This window comes from Anomaloglossus baeobatrachus, chromosome 3 (genome assembly GCF_048569485.1).
Source record: "Anomaloglossus baeobatrachus isolate aAnoBae1 chromosome 3, aAnoBae1.hap1, whole genome shotgun sequence".
Classification (NCBI taxonomy): Eukaryota; Metazoa; Chordata; class Amphibia; order Anura; family Aromobatidae; genus Anomaloglossus; species Anomaloglossus baeobatrachus.
In genome coordinates this window covers 518059925-518077654 of record NC_134355.1, presented here as the reverse complement: position 1 = coordinate 518077654, position 17730 = coordinate 518059925, and the positions used below count along the sequence as shown (strand labels likewise).

At 42.7% G+C, this 17730-nt stretch overlaps 1 protein-coding gene across 12 annotated transcripts in view; it reads left to right on the top strand.

Moving 5' to 3' along the window:
• Positions 1 to 17730, top strand: part of MBNL1 (muscleblind like splicing regulator 1) — a 286937-nt gene that overhangs the window by 255724 nt on the left and 13483 nt on the right. For 5 of the 12 annotated variants that reach the window (XM_075340727.1, XM_075340724.1, XM_075340732.1 and 2 more), the window contains 4 exons: positions 552 to 605; positions 4140 to 4293; positions 10227 to 10262; positions 15095 to 15189. In XM_075340727.1, coding sequence (XP_075196842.1) covers positions 552 to 605; positions 4140 to 4293; positions 10227 to 10262; positions 15095 to 15189 — 339 coding nt within the window. The remainder of the gene's footprint in view (positions 1 to 551; positions 606 to 4139; positions 4294 to 10226; positions 10263 to 15094; positions 15190 to 17730) is intronic. The other 7 variants (XM_075340728.1, XM_075340733.1, XM_075340729.1 and 4 more) reach the window with 5 other exon arrangements.

The following is a 17730-nucleotide window of genomic DNA, read 5'->3' as shown; positions in this document are numbered from 1 at the left end:
CGGTCAATAAAGAAGTACAGCACCTGAGGGCAGAAATTAAGAGCACGCTGGCCAATAAGCCATAATGCTGAGAGGCATAGTAATGGCTCAACAATATATACGTATATAGCTATATATTACTGTATATATATACCCTCTTAGGTAATGCATGGAATAAAGCAATACAAAAAGCATGCCAGTGTTACTCCATACATCAAGTTACACTCATTTGCTGGGTTCACTCCCTTAAAATTTTGGTAACAATTGTAGAATTTGATGACGTTTCTTTTCCTGCTGTGAAAACACCAGCAAATCCGATAGCGGTCATTAATGATGTGTAGTAATTCTCAGTTGTATGACAATAACAATCCAGAGCCTTTATTGTGCATGCTTAGTCTTGTTATCTGTTGTTATACGGCATTCGGATGATTTGTTTTTTTATTTGTTTTTTTTTCTCACCTACCAAAATATGCACTGCTGCCCCCATGATGCACCTCTGCTTGCTGTTTATGTTAATGCGCTTGAACCCCATTGGCCCATTGCCATCATGTGCTCGCTGCCTGCTAATTAAGACTCAGTCGGCTGTCAAATCACTGAAGCGAAACCTCGAGGCAACCTTTGACCTGGTACTATGACCTTTCACCTTTTAGCTTGGCATGTAGCTTTTACTGTAGAAACAAGTTGCAAGCATAGAATACATTATTGAGTTTTGTAGAATATTTTCTGTGGTATGGTCAGGAAATAAGATGTAAGACTGAGTGTGGTAACAGATAAGTATATATGTATACAGATGGAGCAGAGCTACCGCATAGAGTGCTCTATGGGTTTACATAGGACTGCAGGTGTCAGGCATAATCTTTGCTGGAATGGTTTCCTCCCTGCTCAAGTAATAGATCCCCAAAGCGTTTAATAACCCATTCAGTTCTGCTACATCAGTACAGATATTACTCTAAACATGTGGATGTAGCAAACATTAACTTGACAATTAACATATTACATACCATGATGCCACAAAATACAAGCCATTAAAGATGTCTGCTTATATGATATGTATCCTTGGAATCATCAAAATCTATAAATCAAAAGCCAATACTCCAATCTAAAAAATAACCTTTAATAAAGCATCCAAAAATTACAATTCAGTGACATAAAAGTATTTAAATGTAGAACGTGCAAATATGGCGCAGAAGATTATACACATATATGTATATATCAAGATGTATGGTGATTAAAGGCCGCTTTACATGCTACAATATATCTTACGATGTGTCGGCGGGGTCACGTCGTAAGTGACGCACATCCGGCATCGTAAGTATGATTGTAGCGTGTAAAACCTCCATGCAATTGCGATTGAATGAAAATCCGTTCATCGCGTGCACGTCGTTCATTCAAGATTGAACGTGCGGTTGTGCAATGTTCCCGAGGCAGCACACATCACAGTGTGTGACACCCTGGGAACATTGAACGACAGCTTACCTCTGTCCGCGGCTCCCGCCGACAATGCGGAAGGAAGCAGGTGGGCGGGATGTTTACGCCCCGTTCATCCCTGCCCCTCTGCTTCTATTGGCCGGCTGCCGCGTGACGTCGATGTGACGCCGAACGTCCCTCCCACTCCAGGAAGTGGACGTTCGCCTCCCACAGCGAGGTCGTATGGACGGGTAAGAACGTGTGACGGGGGTTAATCGTTTGTGCGGCACGTTCAACAAATTGAACATGCCACACATACGATGGGGGCGTTGCAAATCGCATACGATATCGTATGCGAAATTGCAACGTGTAAAGCAGGCTTAATACACATAAGCTTACCTCTAAAAGGTAAGTGACACGCCCCACCGGGGACACTCATTACCGGGCCGACTCTATTCTGCTCGGAGGATGTCACAGCGACAGGGCCTGGTTCCATGACCCCAGCGGTGTTGTTATAAAACGGTGGTGGGGAAATATTTACAGGGGATGATAGTTTGTGACGCCACCTGTGGTATGTGGCCAGATATGTGCCACCGCTGCTATTCAGTTCCCTAGGGGTCGGTGGTGATGCAGCTGAGTTGGTATAGCTCTCCACAGGTAGAGCTGGGCCCCAGGGCTGTTGGGAGTAGTAGTCTTTACGAATGATGGCTAGGTAAAGGCAGGGTGCAGGGCTGGAATCGCAGACAAATAACTGAGCAACGCAGGAATGAAATCTCATGATTTTACTCACTGTTGAAAGTACCTGGTTTACATGACCGGTCAAATGTCGCCCCCGGAGTGCTGAGTTCTGCTGTGATGGGCTCCAGCCGATCCCCGGATAGTTCGGAGGCACAACCTGGTGCACCCTTTTATGTTCCTTCCCTGGTCGTCTTCCTGCACTGACCTCTCCCACGCCTACGCACACAGTGCCATGAGCCGGTGTCCGTGGACACTGTCAGGTGGCTTGAAGCTCTGTGCCTTGGCCCTACATGGTCACCTTCCAACGGATTTGTATGCAGTTGTGCCTTCGGTATTTGCAGTAACCTTAGCCTTCGGTTTGCTAGCTGAGGCTTGTAGTTCTCCACTAGACTAGTTGAAGGGCCGGTCCCCTACTGCGGCCAAGTCCTTCCACTGCGGTTTTAGGACCCCTTCTCTCCTATGCCTGGGCCGAGCTGCTCCAGCTCCAGACCACAGGTCTTCGCTCCTCCGCGCAACTTCCTGACTGACTAACATTCTACAGTGTGCTCCCACTAACTAATCCCCACCTCCCAGCTGGCTGTCAAGACCCTGGTCTGATGGAGTGTTGCTAAATAAGAATGTGTCTGTGTTTGTGTGTATACCGATTTGTGACCTCCTCCTTACCCAGGAATGGGATACCACACCTCTGGCTGAGGTTCAATACCTCTGTGGTGATTATAGCCTCAGGGGCACCACATAAGCTTATCTGTATTATTAATCACCATACATCTTGATATATACATATACCGTATGTGTATAATCCTCTGCACTATGATTGCACATTCTACATTTAAATGCTTTCATATCAATGAATTGTAATTTTTGGATGCTTTATTAAAGGTTATTTTTTAGATTGGAATATAGCCATTAAAGATGTCCCAACGAAGGGAACCTGTCTGGAGGATTCTACAAACAAGAATAAATTGATGTGTGTTTTGTAGTAATCTGACGAGTCATCACTGATAACTCAAGCTGTGACAACACATGCAAATTATCCTAGAAGTGCATTGTCAGTGTGTCAGGGTTCTCTGATTGGATGAACATTCCCATAAGCTTGATTTCTCACTGTTGACACATCGGATGGCTCATTATATTGCTGTCTATGTCCTATACAGCCATACCGCTAGTTGGATTATTATAATCATCCTGACAGGCTTCCGGTATGGTTTGCTGCATCATGATATCGCGACTCGTTAAGTGTTAATTGAAGGTTTTCTGGTCTGCATCATTGTACTAGCCGCAGTTACCACATTCAGTACTGCCTCAGCAGATATAGTATTTCCATAGTGTAGACCACAAACTGTACATAAATGTGTGTACTATATGTGTGTGGTTGGCATGGCTCTATTGCTACTCTTATGTATGTATAGTTTTAACATTTGTAAGTCAATGTTAACATACCTGCATGCATTGGTACAGTTTGCATGACTACATGTAGGTAGTTTTTGGGAAGTGTGGGTTTATCTCTACATGATCCTACCTTCTTCAGTCATTCTGTAGAGTAACTGTTGCTTTAATTGTTGACCTTCATGGAGCTAGCAGTGCAGAAAAAACACCCTTGCTTCTAATATTTTTTTTCTAAATGATAGCCATATAATATTCTACCTGCCATATAGCTCCGCAGTATTTTTTTTATTAAGATATTGTTGTACATTCCCCTTCCCCTGAAAGGTACAGATATTATTTACCTATAATGTCTGCTACCTATATGTATGAAGAGGGGCAGTGGACCCTATGGCAGGGATCCGCGGCTCCTCGGGGTTGGGTTTCTACCATTAGTACAGTAGACTAGATTGCTGCTTTATCTGCTTATGGCTCATTTCCCTCAGTCCTGGAAATGTCTGCAGAATTTACTCCTCTGCAGCCCTCTTCAGCACTGAGAGTGTATATAATGTGAATCTGCTCTTTTTTACATTTTTTATTCATTAATTTTCCTAATTTCTTTTATGGTTTCTTCGCACTCCTTCCGAATGAAGGGAATTCCTCAAACTGTACTTCCCCCATTACCAAAGAGGCCTGCACTTGAAAAAACCAATGGTGCCACCGGAATGTTTAATACGGGTTTTTTCCAGTACCAACAGGCTCTTGCCAACATGCAGCTCCAGCAACAGGCAGCCTTTTTCCCACCAGGTAAGCCGACCGGGGAGTCTTGGTAGATGTCTGCAAGGAAATGTTAGCTGCAAGTGACAGTGCTGACTGTATATCATATGTAGATCTGATTATATATATATATATATATATATACGGTTGACATATCATTGGTGCAACCTGTGCAGCCGCACAGGGGCTCAAGGAGTAATTGGGTCCGTGTCCAGCTCTAAAGTAAGTATAACTCTGCATTATGAGGAGCTATTGGACTGCAAAGGGCCCAATTACCAATCTTGCACAGGGGCCTCTTCCGTCTGTGTCCGCCAGTATATATATATATATATATATATATATACACAGGGCGGTCCAAACGTAGGTGGACAGTGTGTGTAATAGGGTTTTCAAACATGGTGTAAAGTGAAACTGATTCAGTTGCCCTTAGCAACCAATCATATTCCACCATTCATTTTCTGAGCAGTCTGTGAAGAATGAAAAGTGGAATCTGATTGGTTGCTAAGGGCAACTGAGTCAGTTTCACTTTACACCATGTTCGATAACCCTGTTGCACATACTGTCCATCTTCTGGTCCACCCTGTATATATATATATATATATATATATATATATATATACAGTTAGGTCCAGAAATATTTGGACAGTGACACAAGTTTTGTTATTTTAGCTGTTTACAAAAACATGTTCAGAAATACAATTATATATATAATATGGGCTGAAAGTGCACACTCCCAGCTGCAATATGAGAGTTTCACATCCAAATCGGAGAAAGGGTTTAGGAATCATAGCTCTGTAATGCATAGCCTCCTCTTTTTCAAGGGACCAAAAGTAATTGGACAAGGGACTCTAAGGGCTGCAATTAGCTCTGAAGGTGTCTCCCTCGTTAACCTGTAATCAATGAAGTAGTTAAAAGGTCTGGGGTTGATTACAGGTGTGTGGTTTTGCATTTGGAAGCTGTTGCTGTGACCAGACAACATGCGGTCTAAGGAACTCTCAATTGAGGTGAAGCAGAACATCCTGAGGCTGAAAAAAAAGAAAAAATCCATCAGAGAGATAGCAGACATGCTTGGAGTAGCAAAATCAACAGTCAGGTACATTCTGAGAAAAAAGGAATTGACTGGTGAGCTTGGGAACTCAAAAAGGCCTGGGCGTCCACGGATGACAACAGTGGTGGATGATCGCCGCATACTTTCTTTGGTGAAGAAGAACCCGTTCACAACATCAACTGAAGTCCAGAACACTCTCAGTGAAGTAGGTGTATCTGTCTCTAAGTCAACAGTAAAGAGAAGACTCCATGAAAGTAAATACAAAGGGTTCACATCTAGATGCAAACCATTCATCAATTCCAAAAATAGACAGGCCAGAGTTAAATTTGCTGAAAAACACCTCATGAAGCCAGCTCAGTTCTGGAAAAGTATTCTATGGACAGATGAGACAAAGATCAACCTGTACCAGAATGATGAGAAGAAAAAAGTTTGGAGAAGAAAGGGAACGGCACATGATCCAAGGCACACCACATCCTCTGTAAAACATGGTGGAGGCAACGTGATGGCATGGGCATGCATGGCTTTCAATGGCACTGGGTCACTTGTGTTTATTGATGACATAACAGCAGACAAGAGTAGCCGGATGAATTCTGAAGTGTACCGGGATATACTTTCAGCCCAGATTCAGCCAAATGCCGCAAAGTTGATCGGACGGCGCTTCATAGTACATATGGACAATGACCCTAAGCATACAGCCAAAGCTACCCAGGAGTTCATGAGTGCAAGAAAGTGGAACATTTTGCAATGGCCAAGTCAATCACCAGATCTTAACCCAATTGAGCATGCATTTCACTTGCTCAAATCCAGACTTAAGACGGAAAGACCCACAAACAAGCAAGACCTGAAGGCTGCGGCTGTAAAGGCCTGGCAAAGCATTAAGAAGGAGGAAACCCAGTGTTTGGTGATGTCCATGGGTTCCAGACTTAAAGCAGTGATTGCCTCCAAAGGATTCGCAACAAAATATTGAAAATAAAAATATTTTGTTTGGGTTTGGTTTATTTGTCCAATTACTTTTGACCTCCTAAAATGTGGAGTGTTTGTAAAGAAATGTGTACAATTCCTACAATTTCTATCACATATTTTTGTTCAAACCTTCAAATTAAACGTTACAATCTGCACTTGAATTCTGTTGTAGAGGTTTCATTTCAAATCCAATGTGGTGGCATGCAAAGCCCAACTCGCGAAAATTGTGTCACTGTCCAAATATTTCTGGACCTAACTGTATATATATAGTTTACTATACTGTATGACTTACTGAGTGTAGTCTGACATTATGTATTTTGTAAATGAGTGAAGTGAAATTTGGGACAGTGATGGGGTATGATTACAGGGTGGTCCGACCCTTAGAGAAAAGTCTGCAGTTATTCTATATGACAGCAGACTCATGGTTCTGTGGCATGCTCGGTACAGGTAGATGGCCACGTGATGACACCCAATTGGGAATAACCAGATAAGAGTAGTAGGCACATGACCACAGATACATGCGGCCACAAGACCACTAACTGACACCAGAACTCCTGCAGAATCGTGATAGCATGCACACTGTTGCGATTTGGCAGTGTGCCGTCACATATATTGACTGCAGACTTTTGTCCCAAGCCCAGACAACCCCTTTGACTGAGATGAACTTTGTAAAAAGAGAACCAGGCATTGTCCTGTATTATTATTGCATGGTGTGAGACGTCAAGGGTGTAGTAAAGAGAGACACATATAGGACAACATTTCAGCTAGCGTATGTTCACATGGGGCAGTATTATATGTTTTCCATACAGATTTTCATAGCTGCAATGCATTACAGTGCCAGAAATGTGGACGAGATTTTCACCATTTTACCTTCACTTAGATTTCAAATTCGCATTTCAACTTATGTTGTGGATTGACTCCACGGATTTCACACTCCATTGCGTGAGGTTCAGTTTGTGGCAAATCTACATGTGGATTTTTCCTGCTCAGTTTACATCCCTTTTGGACCTGCCCTAGCTGATGAAAATACAAGGTCCAAGTGATCTACTATTGCTTAGCTCCTTTATTAAACAATCAGTGGAATCTCTCTTCCCTACCTCTACAGCTCGCGGCATTCAGCATGATACGAGCTGCCATTTCTAGCCTTGAACTTTGATGATCAACTTTTCAAGATGATCCGTCACCACTACTGACATTTCTTTTTTAATAAGAAATTTGCATTGTACATGAAATAACTATTTTGGATCACCTTCTGTTAGAATTTTGTACAGTGTGGTTACTCTCTTATTATTCCTGCATAAAGTGACAACTGGGGAATGCCCTTCTTAGAGGGGTCTCCTCACTATCAGCAGTGATTGGAAAATTAATGTAGGGACACCTCCCCAAATAGTAACACCCAGTTGTCAATTTATAAAGAAAAACAATGAAAAGGAATAATGGAGGAACAGCACAATTCATAGTTAACTCAAGATGCTACAGAATTGTTACGTTATGAGGAATACAAGCATTTACTAAAAAAAAAATGTCAGGGGAGCAGAGAGAGTCCTTTTAAAGGGTACTTGTCCTGTGTAAAAGCACTGTTAACCTGAAAATATGGGGTTAATCTACAATGTTTGAAACCTACCCACTGCTTGCACTCAGAGCCCCATTTCCGGGAGGAAAAGAACTTTTTTTCTCCTGGCAGCATTAGTTTTCAGTCATGGGGGCGGTGGCGGCGCAGGTTTAGTGAACATTCAGTGCATTGAGAGTGGCGGCTGTAAATGCGCCCCCCGCACTGATTGACAAATTCCTATAATGCTGAGTGGCTGTCATTCAGTGCAATTGGTGCGATTACACTCTCAATAAACAGAGCGGTGACTGAACTCACTCTGGCACCGCCCCCATGACTGAGACTCTAAGTTCAGGCACCAGACAGATTTCAAATGCTGATATCCTGCTGATTAACCCCATATCTGAAGGTTAATAGTGTTTTTACACTGATAGGTTCCCTTTAAGATAGTAAACCACATAATGTTTTAGAATCCAAACAACAGGGCTACACTTACCCACTGTGAAGGGATCTACAGCATGGATCTATTGATGTGAATGGGGCCGACTGCAGTTCCCTACACAGTCCGGTGGTATGGAGGGGATGCAGCAATGGATCTGCAGCTTCTTCATTTTTAAGAACAGTGGGGATCCAAGAGGTCAGGCCACAGTGACCATAATGCAATAGCATATCCCAATGATTTGCCATCAATTTATGACTTGAAACTACCCATTAATGATTTTGTGTATATTATATCTATATGTGAAATACAGTAAAGCAATTAAAGGGAGTCTGTCAGCAAGTTTTTGCTATCTAATCTGAAACAGCATGCTGCAAGGGTTAACACAGAGATTTCAGCCATGTGTCTCTTATCACAAAGTGTGTTTTTTTTTTTTACCTGCAATGTTAGTTTAAGCTTCAGTAGCTGAGGAGAGGCTCAAGTTCGACTCCGCCCTTCTGTGTGATTTCCAGCTTTTGTCTATAGAAATGTAGACTGAAGTCTGGTGTGGGTGGGGGCAGCTTTTTTAGCTCTGCTGCTTCGCTAAAGCTAACATGTTTGATTGTGTCAGAACGGCTGCAACCAGTAATCTAAAGGGTGCTTTACACGCTGTAACATCGCTAACAATATATCATCGGTGTCACGGTGTTTGTGACGCACATCCGGCGCCATTAGCGACATTGCAGCGTGTAACACGTACGAGCGACCTCCAACGATCCCAAAAGTGGTAAAAATCATTGGTTTTGGAGAGGTCGTTCTAAAACAAAATATCGTTGTTTGGGCACTAGCGATGTTGTTCGTCGTTCCTGCGGCATCACACATCGCTATGTGTGACACCGCAGGAACGACGAACATCTTACCTGCATCCACCGGCAATGCGGAAGGAAGTAGGTGGGATGTTACGTCCCGCTCATCTCTGCCCCTCTACTTCTATTGGCCGGCTGCTTACTGACGCCGCAGTGACATCGCTGTGACACCGAACCTTGAGGGAGGGATTGTTCGGCGGTCACAGACGTGTGACGCTGCCGTAGAGATAATTCGATAGTTTGATAATTCGCTACGGCAGCGATTACCACATATTGCATGTATGACGGGGGCTGGTGCTATCGCGCTCAACATCGCTAGCAAACGCTAGCGATGTCGCAGCGTGTAAAGCACCCTTAAGTGATATGTAGTTGGCTTCAGAATCTCTTTTCCTACATTACGCTGCTCTCAGATGACGTAGCACAAACCTGGTGATAGATTCCCTTTAAACATGGGCATATACTTTCTAATCTTGTGGATGGGAGTTTACATTCACCCTCAATACTGTCCCTTTTCATAAAATAATCATCTATAAGTTCTATTGTGAGTAGCAAACATTGCACATAGTCTCAGGAATAGATTCTCAACAGGAGCTCTGGTGATGATGATGTGAACCTGTCTGATCTATGGCAGTTATTAACAATTTAGCACAATAAAGTCATCATGTTATGAAAGGAAAGTAGGTCACTGATCATCCTCGTCAGTGGTTATGACCAGCAGCCGATGGCAGGACAGAGATTACCTGTCTTTTCCTGTTGTACCTGAAAACACAAAAATCATTCTCCTGCTGTCACATAGTGCATCCTCTGCAGTGTGTAAATGTCCTCATTATTAAGTACATATTGTCCCAGCGATTGTGACACTAACAAACATGGTGATCAGTAATACAGTTCTCCCTTTGTACCTCTGCTCCACAAATATCCTAATCAGCCACTATGCTCCTCTGTGATTTTAGTATGCTCACTGTTTATGCCACTGTTGCCATAATAACACATTTCTTTCTTGTATAAATAATTTTTCCTAATAATAACATGTGTGATGGGTTGTTTTTTTTTTTGTTTGTTTTTTTAAAATTCTTTCCCCTTTCAATCCACCTTCCTGTTGCAATGCATGATGGGCAGGCTCAATTTTGTGCATGACACCCGCTGCAAGTGTTGGTAGGTGCCAGCTTTGTTTCTTAATTATTTTACATGCCTGATGAACCTTTATTCTTGCACTCAAAATCCATGTCTAGTGCGATATATCTAGAGAAATGTGTCGTAAAATATCATGCCATTGTTTTTCTATCTAAAGAGTGGATTTTGATTGCACTTGGTAAATTAAACCTTGCTGTTATATTTTTATTAGTATACAATTGTTAATTTTCATGTAAATTTAGCATAAAGGAAGTACAGCTGCACACACCGGAGGCATTCATTGCGTGGCATGACTAACTCATTGGTTGACTCGCTAAATACAGCGTTTAATTATTATTTGTTTTGCTTACTTATATTGCGCCATCATATTCCGCAGCTCTTTACAGATGTGATCATCACTGTCCCCATTGGGGCTCACAATCTAAGTTCTGTATCAGTATGTGTTTGGATGTGGGAGGGAATCAGAGTATCCAGAGGAAACCCACGCAAACATGTGGAGAACACACAAACTCCTCGCAGATATTGTCCTTTCTTGGATTTGAAGACATGACCCCAGGACTGCAAGATGGCAGTGCTAACCATTGCATGACTGCAGTGATAACCATTGCAAAACTGCAGTGCTAACCATTGCAAGACTGCAGTGCTAACCATTGCAAAACTGCAGTGCTAACCATTGCAAAACTGCAGTGCTAACCATTGCAAGACTGCAGTGATAACCATTGCAAAACTGCAGTGCTAACCATTACAAGACTGCAGTGATAACCATTACAAGACTGCAGTGCTAACCATTGCAAGACTGCAGTGCTAACCATTACAAGACTGCAGTGATAACCATTGCAAGACTGCAGTGCTAACCATTACAAGACTGCAGTGATAACCATTGCAAGACTGCAGTGCTAACCATTGCAAGACTGCAGTGCTAACCATTGCAAGGCTGCAGTGCTAACCATTGCAAGACTGCAGTGCTAACCATTGCAAGACTGCAGTGCTAACCATTGCAAGACTGCAGTGCTAACCATTGCAAGACTGCAGTGCTAACCATTGCAAAACTGCAGTGCTAACCATTGCAAAACTACAGTGCTAACCATTGCAAAACTGCAGTGCTAACCATTACAAGACTGCAGTGATAACCATTGCAAGACTGCAGTGCTAACCATTACAGGACTGCAGTGATAACCATTGCAAGACTGCAGTGCTAACCATTGCAAAACTGCAGTGCTAACCATTGCAAAACTACAGTGCTAACCATTGCAAAACTGCAGTGATAACCATTGCAAGACTGCAGTGCTAACCATTGCCAGACTGCAGTGATAACCATTGCAAAACTGCAGTGATAACCATTGCAAAACTGCAGTGCTAACCATTGCAAGACTGCAGTGATAACCATTGCCATACTGCAGTGATAACCATTGCAAGACTGCAGTGCTAACCACTGAGGCACAGTTTATAGAGCATGATCTGACTCACAGTGGGTTTAGATTTGGGATCATTAAGGAGGTTCACTGGACATATAATATAGATGGCCTCAGATCATTGAGGGCATGACCCTCAGCAAACTTACTTATCAGCTGCCCGCAGCTCTGGTGTTACCTAGATGTAAACTCCATTCAGTGTATTGTAGTGATGGGAAATCTAGTTCATTTTGGTGATTAGTTCACCATGAACTAGTTCACTGAAAAGATTAGTTCAAAAGATTAGTTCATTTAGTTCAGTATTTCTCTCCACCCTGTCCTGTGAGAAGCTGACAGGAAATGCATCATGTAACCTGTGAACTAAATAAACTATATGAGCTGCTGAACTAAATGTATTGAGAATGAATCAGGAGAGCCTAGTTCAGTCTGATGCCTCTCACTGAGCCCAGCAGCGCCCCCTGTGTAGAGTGTAGAGTACTGACCCATAATGAATGTGTATGAGGGAGCTGAGAAGCAGTTCAGCAGCCACCATTTTGAGAACAGGACATGAGCCAGTGGTAACAATTTTAGCAAGACTGATCTTCTAGACTACAGGAGGCTGATCCTCTACAGGAGGCTGATCCTCTACAGGAGGCTGATCTTATCACACAGACAGGTGAGGGGCATGACCCACACACACACAAACACTCTCTCATACACACATATGAGCGGTGTCTTGTCTACTCTGCAATTTCAGTTTTTATTAATATTACTATTATATTTGTATTTGATGTGTGCTAGTGCTTTACTACCTCCTTTTCCAGCATCAGGAGTTATAAAGAGCCAGTGTGAGAGCAGGAGCCTCCTGGAGCTGTAGATGATCACTCTGTCTCCTCACACTGCTCAGGATGGTGACTAGATGAACTAGTTCACTCTGAAGATTAGTTCATTTTGAACTACTCACTCACAAACTACCCATCACTAGTGTATTGCACCTGCTGTGAAGTACTGCACAAAAGAACAGGAGCCGTTCTGCAGGACCCAGTTGCTGCTGCTACACATTGAACGAAACCGTGCATTCCCACACTTAGGTCATCAATATCATATACCCGAAGAACCCCATTAATTTTAGCCAAGCTGCTTTAAAGGCCCTTGATGTGCTAACATACAGTATATCACAAAAGTGAGTACACCCCTCACATTTTTGTAAATATTTGATATCTTTACATGGGACAACACTGAAGATATGACACTTTGATACAATGTAAGGCCTCTGCCACATTCACGTGAAATTCACGCACGTGCCGAGAGACACGTATTTCCCCTGCGTGTTGCGTGCAGGTAAGTACGTGTCTCTGGTACGTGCGGGACACGTGTGTTCTACGTGTGCTATCCGCGATAGCACACGTAGAACCGGTAATTATCATACTCACCTGGTCCTTCCTGCTGTCTGCGCTGCTGTCCGTGGTGCTGATCCTCGGTCTCCAGCCCTCCCGTCTCCCCGCTGCTGCTGCTGCCAGGCAGTGAAGTGAATATTCTATGAGATTAATGAGCGGCGGTCGGCAGCAAGAGGCAGCAGCGGCAGAGACAGGAGGGCAGGAGAAGGTGAGTTAATGTTTTTTTTTTTTTCACTGACACGTGTGTTTTCTCCGGCGCGTGTCACACGGGACCGCATCCACACTACACCCGTGTGGTACGGGTGCGGGCCGTGTGATACCCGTGCTGCGGGAGAAAACACTGCCATGTCAGCGCTTTGAAAAACGCACACACGTACAAACGCACACGGACACGCGTTCCGTGTGGTTTTACGTGTGTGTGCCTGCTACCATAGGGTAGCATTGCTGTACGTGTCTTCGTGCCGCCGGTACGTGTAAAAAATGACAAACACGTGCCGGCGGCACGGATGTGTGTCGCAGGCCTAAAGTAGTTAGAGTCCATCTTGTTTAATATCGTTCCCAGTGGTGCATCATGCTGTGTAGACAGGGCTTCAGCCACTGAGAACCATGGCAGCCGATGTGCACTGAGGGATCTAGTATGCTTTGGTCTGGTTTTGTAAGCAGGCAGTCATAAAACTGCCAATCTGTAAAAGTTTACTGATCGGTGGTCGCTTCGTGCTGCCATTTGGTAAACAGATCCTTAGCTTTTATTTGCATATTATTTTCCCAACATATACACCAAATAATAACACCACTTTGCACCATGCAATATGAATATCTATAATTTGATTATAGTCACCATTGTAAAAAGTATATCACAACATTTGTTGTGAATTAATAAAGAAAGGTACTCTAATACATTCCTATGACAAAATTGCAAACTTTGCATTCATTAGGTTCATAGGAATAGAATGGACTCATGTGGTGTATGTGTTGTGAGATTTACTTAATGAAGTATCCATCTATACTTTCCCAGATGGTAACTGAAGTCTAAAAAAAATGTCTGATTTATGCCAACCTCTCTATTTTCTAAATATAAGCATATCTCCAATTATTGAGGAATATATAGACTATAGTGCAGGACTCCTTAGTATGGCAATCAGTGCTGCACAAGACAGCGGTGCTGGCTCCTGCACCATAGATGGAGCCCGGCAGCTCTTGCTCCCACTGTCTAGTTCGGTGCAGCCTACAATGAAGGCTGGAGTCACGCGAGCGTATATTCTCTCAGGCCAGAGAATTGTCCTGGTTATACAAATGACATTCTGTCACTCACTGTACTCAGATTCTCTCACAGATGAGGAGAAGATGGAGAACATAATTTCTCCATCTTCTCCATTTTCTGTGTTGGTGTACATCGGACTGTACTCAATGTCATCCTAGTGCAGTCAATTGATTTGCAGGCACCCATAGACTTGAATGGGTGCATGTAATCTGATATACGCTCCCAATTGGAGTATGCCGCTAATTTTTTCTCATGCCGATCCATGAAAAGCACTGATTGGTACTGTCCCATAGTGTAACATAACAATGGTGCCAGGACATCGGATAGCCCTCGTCCATGTTATATGCCCTTAGAATACAACTAGTCTGTGCTCCGGTTGAAAAGCAAAGCTGAAAACATGGAAACCAACTCCCTTTTTTTGTAGGTTGCTCATTTCTACCCTGCTGCTTGGGTGATGCCCACATAATGTGTTCCTCCCGTGTGTGTACATAATTGAAGTACTTTCATTAATAGTACCTGGTTCAGAGTTATATAAATTAAGCTTTGTGTGTAATGAGTTCTTTGTTTTGATGGTAACAAACATTTCCCTTTTTTTTTCTCTTTCATCCCAACCTTTTCCTCCTTTTCCCTGGAATGCTGACCTGCTTTGCACTTTGATTGCATGCCACTCGCTGGTGATGATGTTACACCACGTGGCTTCACGCTACAATAAATACCATGCCAAAATATTCCGCAACCTGACGCTATGGTTCCCACTCTGCTACACTCTTCTGTATGTTTGCTTATATGATTTCCCTCCGAAAGTTCCCATGGTGCACGGTACGGCGCCGGCTACTGTGTCTGCAGCAGCAACATCTGCCACAAGTGTTCCCTTCGCTGCAACAGCCACAGCCAACCAGGTTTGCTAATTTACAGCTTCCTTTCTTAAGAACAACTCTAAATCAGTGCTTTGTAATAACCTTATGTTCACTGTTCCTCCTGTTGGCATACAGTACATATCATTTTGCACAGCATTTATAGCTGATGACATGTTTTCTGAAATTACAGTTTATAGGGAATCTGTCATCATAAACTTGCTGCCTAAAACTCGAGCATCGATAATTGTCATTTATCAATTGAGATCCCTGCTCAGTCTCAGCCCAGGAGTCCAGTGGGCGGTTTTATTCAGTGATTGACTGTCATCATCATTCGAACATGTTGTAGTATCTGTCAATCACTGATTGGGATCAATCACTGGACTCCTAAGCACAGAATAAGCAGAAATGTCAATGGATAAATTATGTTATACTGAGTCTTATCCACAAACCCATAGATCTATCTGCTCAACTCTTCCTGCACTATAATATGATGCATAGTTTGATAAATATGATAAATTCCTTTTCATAAGAAATAAGATGATTTCCAGTGACAACACAAATATCACATATAACTACAGGGAAAAAATAAAATAAGCCAATCTGTCCAGTTACCAAATCATGAATAGATGTAGTTGAGGCAGGGGCCACATAGAAATCATGGATCCCTATAGCAAAAATCATAATTGGGCCCCTCCATAAAAAAAATAAATAAATGATATTCGGCACAGTCATAGAAGAACATATCTCACAACTTTGCAGCCCTTACAAAGTAGTTTTCCTCCTATTGAAGCCCTGTAGTGATCCCACACCTAAAGATATCCTTTCATTGTTCCTCATAAAGTATGATGACATCAAAAGTGCCTGTCAAACACAGTATGACACCCCCACAGTGAATACCTTCCGTATACACAGTATTATGACTCTACTGTACCCCCGCTCCACGCAAAGAATGACCCTAAAACAGTATAATGCTAACACATTGCCTCCAACAGAGCCCTTCACACAATATGATGGCCACCACACAACCCTCTATATAGCATAATGGATCTCCATACAGTATCATGACCTTCAACACAGTATGATGGCCCCTACACAACCTGATACACAGTATGATGGCTTCAACACAACCATCCGTATATTATAATGAACCCACACAATCCTCCACACTGTATAATGACCCACAAGCAATATAATTGTCGCCACTAGCCCTCCAAACAGTATAAACACCCTTACAAAGCCCTCCATACAGTATAATGGCCCCCACATAACCCTCCACACAGTATGATGGACGTCACACAAATTTACACGCTGAATAATTACATGTTTACGGTATAATGGCTCCAACATAGCCCTACAAACACTACAATAGCCCCCACATAGCCTTCCAAATAGTATAATGGCCCCCAAAATCCCTCCAAATTGTATAATGACCAACACAATATACTCACTCACTAAAGAAACTACTCACCACTCCTCATTCAACTGCTGCTCGAGTCATGTGCTTTGAAGCTTGAAACAGCTTTGCACAGCAAGCGTACCGTGGGTATGTCGTCGTGCCCACTGCGCTGAGACGTCAGAGCTCAGACTCACAGGGAGAATGATAGAACATAATACTAATGGCTCCCTGCTTTTAACTGGATCAGCATTCAGGACACCAATACAGCTGAATGTTTGTTGCCCGAGGGGAGGGGTGGTGCTGGCAATGAGCACCCTTTCCCCTGACTTCCCTTGACTCATAGGTCCCATAGTGGCCAAGTGGCCGCATGATCTGCTGTTATTAGCGGTGCCACTGAGTGAAAGTGATCCCATCATTCTGATATCTTTATGACTACTTATACACAAACCAATTAATAATTGATACCTCAGATCTCACCATGCACACAAGAAACTGTTCACCATGAGCTCAGCTACATCTGCAGCACACATGTTTCAGAAAATACAGCGTCCTTGTTTCACATAGCAATCACAGTCACCATTCAGCTTTAATTGATGCTTAGAATAGGTCTCCTTTTGAAGCATTTTTTGGACTATACAGCAAGTTTGTTTATATAATCTTGTGGCCATGACTAGGATGTTCAATATATTGTGGGTTATTATGCATCTCGAAGGCCGGTTTAGAGGTGGCTATGGCTAAAGTTACAGACACTGCCAGACATTTCTGGTGGCAGATTATCTCCAGGGAGAATAAGAGGCTCAGGCGTTTACATTCAAACTGTCCTATCCTACTTGATATTATCTGTCGCGGGGATTAAGAAGAGCCCCATACACATTAGATGGTCTTCCAGACCGCCTAAATTAGTAGGTTGGGCTGACTTTAATCTACTGTGTTGATTAGTGGCCTTTTTGAGTCTACTAAATAAGATTAAGGTTTATTTATACTGTCATATCATAAATTCATTTATACAGTTCCATAAGATACTGTATCATTCATCGTGCTCCACTGGCTGTACACTAACTTTGTATACCAACAAGGTTTTTTCTTATGTAGTTACAGTATATGAAATCATTTTGCTTTACAAATTTATTGATTCTCAGAAATATTGTTTTTTTGGGAGAATATACAGAAGCACATTATAGCAGTTC